The 12,910-nt window shown below is 44.7% G+C and overlaps 1 protein-coding gene across 13 annotated transcripts in view; it reads right to left on the reverse strand.

Annotated features, from left to right (window-relative positions):
- The window catches only part of map4k5 (mitogen-activated protein kinase kinase kinase kinase 5), a 52,100-nt gene extending 39,281 nt beyond the window's left edge, over nucleotides 1–12,819 (reverse strand). For all 13 annotated transcript variants that reach the window (XM_062522078.1, XM_062522077.1, XM_062522076.1 and 10 more), the window contains exons 1-2: nucleotides 12,665–12,819; nucleotides 11,352–11,645 (exon numbers count right to left, since the gene is read on the reverse strand). In XM_062522078.1, coding sequence (XP_062378062.1) covers nucleotides 11,352–11,459 — 108 coding nt within the window. In that variant the 5' untranslated portion in view covers nucleotides 11,460–11,645; nucleotides 12,665–12,819. The remainder of the gene's footprint in view (nucleotides 1–11,351; nucleotides 11,646–12,664) is intronic.
- Nucleotides 12,820–12,910: the final 91 nt, after the last annotated feature.

Below are 12,910 nucleotides of genomic sequence, written 5' to 3' on the forward strand. Positions count from 1 at the left end.
AGTAAAGTCTGGGCAAAGGACTACTCCCCTCCCCTCTCACATCCTGTCACAGAGGATACAAGAAAAGGTGATCGAGTGTGAATGAGAGGATAAGAGAAGGAAAGATAGAGAGCTGTGCAACAGAAGACGCAGAGACAGCCAGAGGTAGAGGTCTCCTGCTCAAAAGAGGAGAACGAGCAAGAGGGTGAAGAAGAAGTGAAGAGACTGGAGAGAAGAGGATGCAGAAGAGAAGAGAAGAGAAGAGAAGAGAAGAGAAGAGAAGAGAAGAGAAGAGAAGAGAAGAGAAGAGAAGAGAAGAGAAGAGAAGAGAAGAGAAGAGAGATGGTGCAGTGGAGACTCGAGAGGAGAAGAGACAACAGGAGGAGATAAGACAAATATGGCAGATTGCGAGGAGAGGAGGGGAGATGAGAAGAGGAGGAAGGAGGGGGAGGAGGAGTAGAAGGAGGAGGAGAGAAAAAGAGGAGGAGGCTGGAAAAGGAGAGAAATGAAGTGTGTGGGAGGCAGTGAAGGGAGGAATGTGAGCGCGTCCTCTGTGACTCGCCTGTCAGCAGTTCCGACAGCGACGTCCAGGGAGCAGCTGTGTGTGTGTGTGTGTGTGTGTGTGTGTGTGTGTGTCCGTCCGTCCATCCACCACAGTAACCATACACACCCAGCCTGACCTCGACTTAAATGACTAACTACGCCAACACATCCAACACACTAAACATCTACACAGAGGAAACACAGCCAACACGAACGATACAATCAGTGTGCAGGCCGGCTCTCCAGAGATATTCAAAGTAGGTGGTGCAGTGACTGACTAGTGATAACTTACAGTTTGTGGTAAATCCTGCACTAGAGGAGCCCTATGGCTTCCGTCTCTTACTAAAACAAAGCGCGACAGGGCACTTCCTATTTAGATACCAAATCCTTTGAATATCCTCCACCTCCACCCTAGACCATAGAAAGCACAGTCACAACTCTGAGTTACTCAACTACACCATCCCACCACATACAGTGAGGAGCACATGTATTTGATACCATGCTAAAACAGGAATATAAAATCATCATTTGACAATTGATCTTAATGCCTTAATTTAAAAAATGAGTAAAAATCAAACCGCCAAGGACACCAATTTTCTTTGTGATTGAAGAATGTATCGTAAATAGATAAATGTTTTCCTTAAATGCTAGGGGAAGGAAGTATTTGACCCCCTATGTAACCCTATGGGAATTTAACACATAGGGTTAACATAGGGGCAGGCAGATTTTTATTTTTAAAGACCAGCTATTTCATGGATCTAGGATATTATGCATCCCGATAAATTTCCCTTGGCCTTTGGAATTAAAATAGCCCCACATCATCACATACCCTTGACCATAGCTAGAGATTGGCATGGTGCTTTTTCCAGTAGGCCTATTAGCCTGTTTGATTTGCATTGAGCTCAATGAGCATCAAACAGGCTAATAGGCCTACTGCAAAAAGCACCATGCCAATCTCTCGCTATGGTGAAAGGTATGTAATGACGTGGGGCTATTTTAATTCCAACGGCCAAGGGAACTTTATCAGGATGCATAATAACCTGAATCCATGAAATAGCTGGCCTTAAAAAATAAAAATCTGCCTGCCCCAATGTTAACCCTATGTGTTAAATTCCCATAGGGTTACATTGGGGGTCAAATACTTCCTTCCCCCTAGCATTTAGGAAGAACATTTATTTATTTACGAAACATTCTTCATTCACAAAGAAAATTGGGGTAGTTAGCGGTTTTATTTTTACTCAATTTTTGAATTAAGACATTAAGATCAATTGTCAAATGATGATTTTATATTCCTCTTTTTAGTCAACTTTAGCATGGTATCAAATACATGTTCTCCTCACTGTATGTAGCGGAGACACGGCACACAATCCGCACCAGTGACACTGCAGAAGTTGCAGAAGCTGCAAAAGCCGCACACAGCCCACAAGCAGCCCACCGTCACCAGCAGCATGTCTTCCAGCTCAAACACCAGGGACCGCAGGCCTGCCAAGACAGAGCTCAGGTGAGGCGATTTTCACTCCCAGCTAGCAAACTCCACTTGCTGGAAGTGTACATGTGAGTTCTCACGCTAAGGCTAAGCTCAGACAACTCTGCCAAATAAAACCTCTCTTAGGCATTAACCAATCACAAAATAATAATAATTAAAAATAAAAAAAAGTCAGTTTAATTCCCCCCAAAGGCTTAGAGTTTAATTAAACTAAAGGTCTTAGGTCTTGAGCACTAAAGAAATTAGTTCTCAAGGAGCATGCATAACAACTAACTGCCCAACAGAGAAAGAGAAACAGAATTGAGGTCTTTTCAGTACAAAGGCAAAAGTGAATGCCGACACTAAGAACTACATTCAGCTGCTCCCCCAACAGAGAACGATCAACAAGTAAGAGTCACAGTAAACATCATGTCACTTGTTGATTCCTTTAAAAATTGGGCAGAAACAAGAGACTACTAGTACAACTGTGTGTGTGTGTGTGTGTGTGGTGTGTGTGGATAGGCAATACCTCATTACATAACCATGCACAAAGGTATGGGATCTTTTGTCATGTCGTTTACTTTCTAAATAAAAAGTATGTACAGATACGCACACGTACGGTTTCTTTCACTCTTTCACTCACGCTTTCTCTTAGTCAGACTCAAACTCAAACTCAAAAGTTTACTGCAGCAGTTGGCAGTTGGTAACTCCCTCCAGCCTCACTTAAGAGATCGATTCAGTCCCCGACACAGCATGCTTTGCGTGACACATATATGGATGGGAACGAGTGGGCTTGTTAAGAACAGATCAGAAATGGACCTGAAGGAGTGGAATGCACACACACACACACCACCACCACCACCACCACCACATTCTAACTGATGGTCAGATGCATACCTGAGATTAGAGGACAAGACAGCAGTGAGACAGAGAGAAACAACAGGGTTGATGGGAAACCTTTAGCATGAAGCATCTGCTGACAGGCCTGTTATCAGCCAATCAGAACAGAGAAAAAACAGCTGTTCCCTGCACACACACACACACACACACACACACACACCCACCCACCCACACCTGGGAAAAGACCACAGATAAGCCTGAGCGTGTGCCCTTTGAGGGGAGGATTCAGACAGACTGACACACATACACACAGTCCAAAGGACCAGACTGTTACTCAACAATATTTGTTGAGGAAAAGCATCCAAAATCATTAAATCGTCACTGAATAATTATGTCTAATAAGAGCCTGTGCTGTCAACAGTCCTGTAGGTTCATCACCGCTTTTACCCTTATTCATAGTTAGTTACACACACACACACGGTCTGGAAAAAATGTGTGTTGGATACCCTGCAGGTAGGTTCTAAGAGAGAGAGAGAGAGAGAGAGAGAGAAAGAAAGAAAGAGAGAGAGAGAAAGAGAGACAGACAGAGCAAGAGCGAGAATGTTCTGAGGGGGTTATGTAACCTCAAGTAAACAGACCTGTCACTCCTCACACACCTTAAAATCACATATTCACACACACATACGCATATGCACACCCACACGCACATTAAGACAGCAGATGCTTCTCTCCCGTTCTCTCTCTCCATAGCATTCCAGAATAGGAGATTAATCTTTTCATCCTGGAACATGTACTCCTGTCCAAACCCATCCTGCCCTCAACTAAATATACTGCTGGCATAGAGCAAACACACACACACACACACTCACACACACATTCATAATCTGGTCCCAGACTGAATTATCTTCCATCTATAATATTTTATTAGATCTGCCCTATTTAAAGCGCTCTAAGCAATGTTGGGTACCGTCACTTGTATTGACATTCAAAACAAACAAAACAGAGAACTAGCTTGCTACTCCCTCCCTTTCCCTAGAAATTCTCCTAAACGCCCATCTCGTCGGTGATGGGCTGGAACAGTTTATGTCTTTATGGTCCAGGTTGGACCAGGCTGTTTTTGTTGCCGTTTTTGGATCCCTGGCTGTCCACAGAACCCATGTTTTTTTTGGTTTTTTTACAGCGTATTCAGGGCACAGGCAGCGAGTGGATGGTTCGGTGATGTTTGCTGTATGTGACAAAAAATGTTTTAGCTTGGAATCATTTATGTGGATGTAAGTTTTTCTTAAAAAAAATAAAAAAAATAAAAAAATGAATTATTATATTTATAATGAATAGCCTGTATACAGAACGACATGTGGCTGAACGAGGCAGTTATAAAAAGTATAAACAAGTTATAGGAGTAAACAAATGACTGAATTACAGCATTAGTCTCACTATTAAACACAGCCACCCCTAAAAGTACTTTCGTCTGAAACAAACTTTGATCATCAGAGGTGTGAATACTACAAATCAATGCAAGCACTACATGTATGCCCATAACTGCATGCTCTACAAGACTTGCACAGCCATACTGATGGTATAGTGCTCCACTATAATGTGAAAGCCTTGAAGCAAAATAAAGTCAATTACCTCACTGCCTTGGGCAGTACAAGGGGCATCATAAACCATTTCTGCAAGTGATACTGGTGAAATGCAGCTGTTTTTTCAAAGAAGCAGTAGTGGGTGAGAAAAAGACAGAGAAGGAAATGGAGAAGGCAAGAGACAGCTTACAAGAGAATGTGAGGGCAAGGAAGGAGAGACAGACAGACTGTGGAGAGGGAGAACTGTGTGTGCATTTATGTGAGTTTGTGCGTTTGTTAGAGAGAGACTGACTGAGCGAGGATGAGATAGCATATGGTATATGATGAAGTGTGAGAGAATGAGGCTACATGTGTGTACGTGTGTGTGTGTGTGTGTGTGTGTGTGTGTGTGTGTGACCAAGACCAAGAAAAAAATACGATAATGAGAGAGAGAGACAGAGAGAGAGAGAGAGAGAGAGAGAGTGTGGAGAAGGTGTATGCACCAGAGAGAGCAAGAATAAGGAAGCCTTAAGCAGAACCCAGCTAAAGGCGAATCTGCTTTTTAACCTTGATATTTTCAAGGCTGCACCACTTCTTTTTAAAGCAAAAGGGGAACTTGGATGCTAACCCAGTTCTAGACAAGGAAGGAAGACCCTAGTCCCAAACTATACATCTCTATTTAAATACTAGCAGGTTTAGGCCATCATTTCATGGTACCTGTGAACGACATAGGTGGACTATGAGACAACACTAATTAAGATACGCTAGCAAGTTAAATCTATTTCGCGCTCGTATTCGTCTGTCTGTACACACTTATCTGAAAGCAAGTACAAACAATAGACTATAAATACCCTGTGTGTGTGCGTGTGTGTTTTACCAGCAAGTTTACCAGTAGAGGACACTGGCTGTAGTTGTTGACTATATGACTCCTCGCTGATGTCACTTTGCCTCATGGACAGAGCGGACCAGTCTGGCACAAAGTGGGCTCTGTGTCCGGCTGTCAAAGTGGCAATCACACTGTCCACACACACACACACACACACACACACACACACACACACACACACACACACACACACACACACACACACACACACACACACACACACACACACACACACACACACACACACACACACACACACACACACACACACACACACACACACACACACACACACACACACACACACACACACACACACACACACACACACACACACACACACACACACACACACACACACACACACACACGTTGTCTTACAGCTGATGCAGACCCTGGAAGGCTGACCCAGTTCTGAGGGAAGTTTTGGGCTGCTCTGACGTCTCAGCTGACAGGTCATAACCCCTCCCTGTGGCAGGGTCTGACCGACGGCTTGAAAGGAGCCGGAATGCTTTGGGTTTCACTCCCCTGTCATTACAAATAAAAGACCCCACACATCAGCAGCCCTTCCCCACCCTCTGTGCATTCACATGCAGACAATACCACTCCGGCATCTCACATGACAGTTCTGCTATGGTAATATGAGACTGCAGGCCTCCGAGGAGGACCGACACATTCTTCCTCGGATGCACAGGAAACCATGCTACCCTGTCATACACACACACACACACACACACACACACACACACACACACACAACTATCACCTCTCAAATGTTCCCAGGCACATATGGATTTATGAAGTGTTGCTCTCACACAAATATGCACATACACATGCACGGAAATGGCCCAATACTTTTGTGCCGTTTTACAAACACATACGCCATCTCTCTCACACACTCACACATCCCTGAGCTTTGTAGCTGTGCAGAGACGTGCGGTAGTGGCAATCTTCAAAAGCCAAAGTGTCTGGGACCAGGGGGTCAGGGCTCAGCAGCACTGTATGTCTAAGACCACATGTGGGAAAAGACTGCGCTTTCATCTCACGTAACAACTGAGCGTGCGTGCGTGTGTGTGCGTTTGTTAGAGAGAGACTGGCTGAGCGAGGACGAGATAGCATATGGCATATGATGGTGTGTGAGAGAATGAGGTTACATGGTATGTGTGTACGTGTGTGTGTGTGTGTGACCGAGACCTAGAAAAAATATGCTAATCACGACACATGTGTAACAACATGTCCGACACAAAGACTGAGCAAGTTTGCACATTTACCTTCACTGATATTCACTAGAATGCGCATCTATCTGTGTGTGTGTGTGTGTGTGTGTGTGTGTGTGTAGTACAGCAGCATATTGAGCTCTGAGCCGCACTTCTCAAATGCACGGTATTTCCTGTGTGTGTGAGTCCAGAGGGGAGAAAGGGGGGGAGGAGAGATCGAGAGAGAGAGAGAGAAAGAGAGTGTGGCGTGCAGCGAGAGAAAAACAGAGGGAGGAGAGGGAGAGGGAAAAAGAGAGCAAGAGAGAAAGAGAGAGGAGGGAGAGAAAAAACATACCACACAGTTGTTTTGAAAAGGCCCCAGTCCTGTTTCAGCCTGTTCTGTGAATGTGTGCATACTGAGGGTCCAACCAACCAGCCATTTCAGTCTATCTATCTGTGTGTGTGTGTGTGTGTGTGTGTGTGGAATATCAGCCCTGGCATTCCACCAGCCAACAGCTTGTCTGATCAGGACAGACCTTATGGGAGAGGCCACCACATAACTTTCTCTGCAGGCACACATTCACTTACCAGGAACAGCTTTGGACGGCCTACAGATTTTCTCTCACACACACACACACACACACACACACACACACACACACACACACACACACACACACACACACACACACACACACACACACACACACACACACACACACACACACACACACACACACACACACACACACACACACACACACACACACACACACACACACACACACACACACACACACACACACACACACACACACACACACACACACACACACACACACACACACACACACACACACACACACACACACACACACACACACACACAGCACTCTGCTGTCTATGTAAAGAAAAATATTGTATTGACTTAACCACAAAAGGCATCTACGGGGAGAGTACAAAACTGTAAAACTACACATGAGGGCATGATTTTTTTTAAATGGTCCTGAAGCATGCATGCACGCGCACACACACACACACACACACACACACACCTTCCGTTAAGCTCCCAACGTTTTCCAGTCAAACCAGCGGGCGGCTCGCCTAGACTGGAGTCAGCAGTCATCACAGGTGAAGCGTAACAATGCCATACTAGTCCAATAGATAAAGGCTGCATGCAGCCACACTATTACTCTCCTGAGGGCCCTTAAATAAAATGATCTGTCCCACCATGGGCTGCTACAGTCAGCGCCTATGAGTGTGTGTGTGTGTGTGTGTGTGTGTGTGTGTGTGTGTGTGTGATTGTGTGTTTGTGTGTGTTTGCATGAAAGCATAGGTATGCATGTGTGTGTAATCGTCTGTATGTTTACGTAGCTTGGCCATCTGTATACAAAAGTGCTTGGCTCTGGCCAAAGGGCTGCCAGTTGATATAACCCTGTTATGCAATCCTGGCAACCTATTAGTGTGTAAGTAATTGTGTGTGTGCGCTAAAGGTAGAAGCATTGGTGTGAGCATGTGTGAAGCTATCAGCTTTCTATCGCTTGCTGAGACAAGAGTCTCGTGTCAGTAAAACAGTAGCCACTGCACTAAACGACATAAAGCATATCTTATAACTAACTCCACTGACCCACATCCCAACAGAAACCCAACACACACAGGCATGAGGTACACTGTCCGGGAAAACCCAAATTGCCATTTATAATAATATCTAGGTCACTTTCTGAGCAGTATAGAAACTAGGCTTTACATAAAATGTAGGCCATAAAGAATGTTTCTGAGAGAAAAAAAAACCTGGATTCTCTGACTAGTCACTTAGAATATCATCAACATGAAAAGTGTCTATGTTTAACCACTCAGATCATACAGGTTTACATCTTTTCCGCTGGACTTCTATATTTTCGCAGCCACAGCCGAGCCCACAGGAGCTGTACGCGGGCTGATTCTGTGTGGGTCCCTGCCTCCCTCGCTGAAGCTCTGGAGCTCCTACCCAGCACTGCTCCTGCTGCTCCACCACAGCACGTGGAAAATGGAAAGAATGAGCCTGACCCATGATAGCTGCCTTTAAAAAAAAAAAAAAAAATCTCCAACTGTCCTCTTACACCCCCAACACACACACACACACACACACACACACACACACACACACACACACACACACACACACACACACACACACACACACACAGACAGACAGACAGACAGTGATCTGTGCAGCAGCAGTACCGGATGTTATGCAAGACGTGACAAAGCGGGCCTTTTCCTGACAAATTTCACTACTTTTAGGAGTAGTATTTTTGTGGGCCACCGCTGCGGATGGTGGCGTATCGTGCATCGGTGGGCGTTACGTCGGAAACTGGTCGTTTGTCACTCCAACACTCCAAGCTGGGAGAACACGCCTATGGCTCATGTGCCTGATTGGAAGGGAGAGGACAGAGAGTTCTGTTCCACTGCTCTCCTGCATCAAAACTTTTAGAGAACCTGAAACTAACCTACTTACTTCTACTCTGACTACTGCTTCTTTGAAAGTGAGCGTGTGTGAGTGTGTGTGTATTCACTTAGCCTAGGTGAGGCCTTCTTTTGTGTCTGTGTGTGTGAGTGTATTCACTTAGCTTCCTCTCACATACATTCAACTGGGTAACAGGAAGCACTGACTGAAACACACACACACACACACACACACACACTAGAGTTGCACTTGGGTTGTAAATAAAGCCGGGAGGTCCGGCGGACGCCAGAGGGGAATGACTGGACCACTTTCTCTGCTCTTCCAGGAACTTCCCGAGCATTATCCTGGATCCCTAGAAAGAGCTGGGAAGGTTGGAGGTTCCACGCGACAGCGGAAGCCAGATCACAGTGAAGAGTCTGATCTGCTCCCATGGACACTGCATCAGGGGAGTTGTTGCTTGGGGCATCCACTGATAAGGATGAGGGGCGGAATGCCTATTAAAGCATATTGTCAGATATTTGTCCCTCCATCAGACCCCCCCCCACACACACACACACCCTTCTGTAATTTACAACAGCATAATGTCAGGCTAGCTCTACTCAGCAGGCCACATGTCTCCAAAAGCTACAGCGTAGAATGGAGGTCAGGGGGAGGTGTAACGAGGTCCCTAATTGTTACTCTTCCTACAGTCTGTCCCACTGCTCCATCTCATATGTACACAATGACACTTGGTGGGACCTCACTACTGTCCTGACTAAGCGGAAGAGCCTGGCCTACGTGATTTTGGCTGTAGTAAAAGGCATGCTGGACTGAACGTCGATAGGCAAGAGGCATAACCTGCATCCAGGGAGTCAAGGAGACTCGCATAAGAAGGTGAGATGTTCTTTTCCATACAGAGAGCATCTGGGACGGATCAGTCGACTCTCGCATGATTCTGCTGTCAAAATGAAAAAGTGAGCCAGCTATTTTTCCATGCTGCCCATATAAAGAGGCTAAAGCTGCCGTTATTTACACAGAGGAGCCAATCTCTGGTGTCTTGCCCCCTTCACCAGTATTTTGCCACAAATGACCCTTACACCAAGATGTGGGCTTAGTCTGAAAGACAACACAAGACATGAGCTAGAAACTCAGCCATAGCTGAGCGTAACAGGCTTTTCTCCCTTTGCTCACTTCAGTCACATGATAAAAACACTTCACTTCATCAGTTGAATTCGAGGACTGTGAACCTACAGAGGTCCTGTCCTTTAATGTGGAAGGATTAAGAGGCTGTCCGCTTCTTTTGGCTAGCTCACAGTCCTGTCAGACACTTGAAATACCATATCATCCTTACTCTTTTGAAATAGGCTACATGCTGATAAGCTCCTTTTGCTCTCTCCCTTTCCTTCTGACGGGAATGTTGTCAGTTCAGATGTTGCGAAGAAAATGTCTTGCAAAACACTGACTAGTCTCCCTCTTTGTCACACTCACACACTCAAGGTTATAAATCAAGCACGACAAAGCAATATAATATATAATATCATGTAATCATATTGAATGAATGAATTACTATTACATAATATGAACTATTAACATTGTGTCTAAGAACAGAAATTTCAGACAGGGAGAGAAGACTTCCTTGGCATGCTGTTACTTCACTGTCGTTCCCTAAGCACAGGCACACTAGGGTCAACTCTTCTGTTATTATGTGTGGATCAGAGGCCAAAAAAAAAAGCAACCAACTGTTATTCAACAACTGTTAATCCCACACCGAATGGCCATGAACAGAAGGAAGGGAGCTCCTCAGATGCGTCCGGATCATCCTGTGCAAACAGGTGTACTTGGCACAGCACCAAGGTCTGGCTGGGTGGCCAAAGTTGTAGGCAAGCCGTTGGGGGCGGTGAGATGGGGTGGAGTGGGGTGGGGTGATGTGGGGTGCGGTGGAGTGGGGTGGGGTGCAGGGTGATGTGGTGTGGTGTGAACTGTGGCGGTGACTCAGAGAGCCAGCGGAACTCACTGTGGCTCTTTGTTGGTGGCTTTATGACTCATCTTTCTTTATTAAAAGTTTGACACCAAGAACCCTGCCACTGTCGGGACAGCAGAGAGACCACAGTGAAAACGCCTGACGCACCAGAGTGTGCATGCACAAGCACACACACACACACACACACACTCAACAACAATACCGAACATTTGAACTTCCTTGGACTTCTCAAAGGTTTCACTCGGGCTTGCACAAAAAAAAAGCGATTCTTGGAAAAAAAATAATTGAGCTAAGTATGACCATGTTCCCTTTGCTTGCCATTATTTGGTGCAACTCCGTGTGAAATACGTTACTTGTCATAAAGCTGTAACAGATGGCTTGGGACTAGTCTGTAAACACGCTAGTCCAGAATTGTATCATACATTCAAAGCTCCATCGCCAATAGAAATTGTATTGCATGTTAAGATCAATAGTTACCTTGTAGACGTCTCCATATGTCCCACTGCCGACGCGTTGAATCAGTTCAAAGTCGTGCTGTGGGTTTCGGCGTTGTATCTCGCCACTTGGTCGGGGATAGATGTCCATTGTGGCTTCCTTGCTAGTTGTTAGCTATCGGTTTCTTGTTGCTGTTTCTTGTTTACATTTACAAGAGGTTCCTGGCACCAAACGAAGTATTCCACAAAGAAAAATAATGTCTAAAGATTAGTGGTCCTTGGTGGTCTAACTACACATCGCCACTCCAACTTCCAAGTAGGGATTTTGGTCCATTTCCTGGTCGCAAAAACATAAAACATAAAATGAATGCAACATCAACTGGATATAAATCACAATTACAGACTTGAACAGGTGTTTAATATCGTAAGGAACAGGTCAATAAGTGCAACATTCCTTATTTCCATCAGCAAGAATGAGGTTGCTTGTTTAATTTGGATGGCGAACTCTTCTATAACGTTAACGGCTCCGTGTTTCACTGACAAAAAAACACATTTTTATCTAACATTGCATTGTATAGAACTTGCAGACACTTTACATTTCATCCATCGAATACAGGTTGAGCAGAAAGCATACGTTAATATTTCGCTGGAATAGTTGACGGATAACGACATTTAAGTTAACATTAATGTTAAACGATCAAAGAAAGCTTCCTAAGAAGTACCTCACCTGGCAAGTATCGTCAGTGGCCCCTCAAATGAGCTGCATAACTTTTTTATTTGGTAGTCCAAATCATTACGTAAATATATAACCAACGTTGATAAATACAGATTGTTAAAAGCAGACAACTGGTAAACTAGCTAGCATGGGTAATGCTAGCTATAAGTTGACGTTAACGTGAACGTTACATGATTAAATACAGTGACCTAGCCAGAATTAGCACATCAATATCAACGTTAGATGGTTCTGCTAACGTTACAAAGCGTTGACGTTAAGTTAACGTTAGCTCGTTGGTAAACACTAGTTCCCCACTCTTTATCACATGTTATATAATTTATTATTTGGAGCAACAAGTGACGACTAACGACAATTTGATTAAGTTCAACGACAATGAAGTAAAGAAACTTCTATAATGTGCCTGGAAACGCACAGCAAGGAAAGCGACACAGAGATGGCCACTTAGCTAACTCTCTCCCTGCATCCTCATAAGGTTAACCCATAGATATATATCCCTGTGGGTAGCACTATTCCCTGGCTTGCTGTGACTGCATTCTGCTAGCCAGCTAGCTAGCAGAAAACTCAACAGCTTTGAAGTTAACTGCCAGCCAAGCTAATATTATGAATGTTTGCGAACTCACCTTTTCAGTTGTTAAAATCAATTACACACCAAAATATTTACTTCTATTCTTCCTTTAAAAGTTTTGCGTCGAAATTCACATCCGAACGGCTGTCTCGCAGAGTTTGACGGAGGCTTGAACTTCTCTTCCACAGACAACTCAAATGCTACTGAACGAGGCTGGCTAGCCTACAGTCAGCTACCTGGCTACTCTCCACTCCCCGCCTCAAGACGTAGGCTAGGCTATGTCACTTCCTCCTGTGCAGAG

This window comes from Sardina pilchardus, chromosome 20 (genome assembly GCF_963854185.1).
Source record: "Sardina pilchardus chromosome 20, fSarPil1.1, whole genome shotgun sequence".
Taxonomy (NCBI): domain Eukaryota; kingdom Metazoa; phylum Chordata; class Actinopteri; order Clupeiformes; family Clupeidae; genus Sardina; species Sardina pilchardus.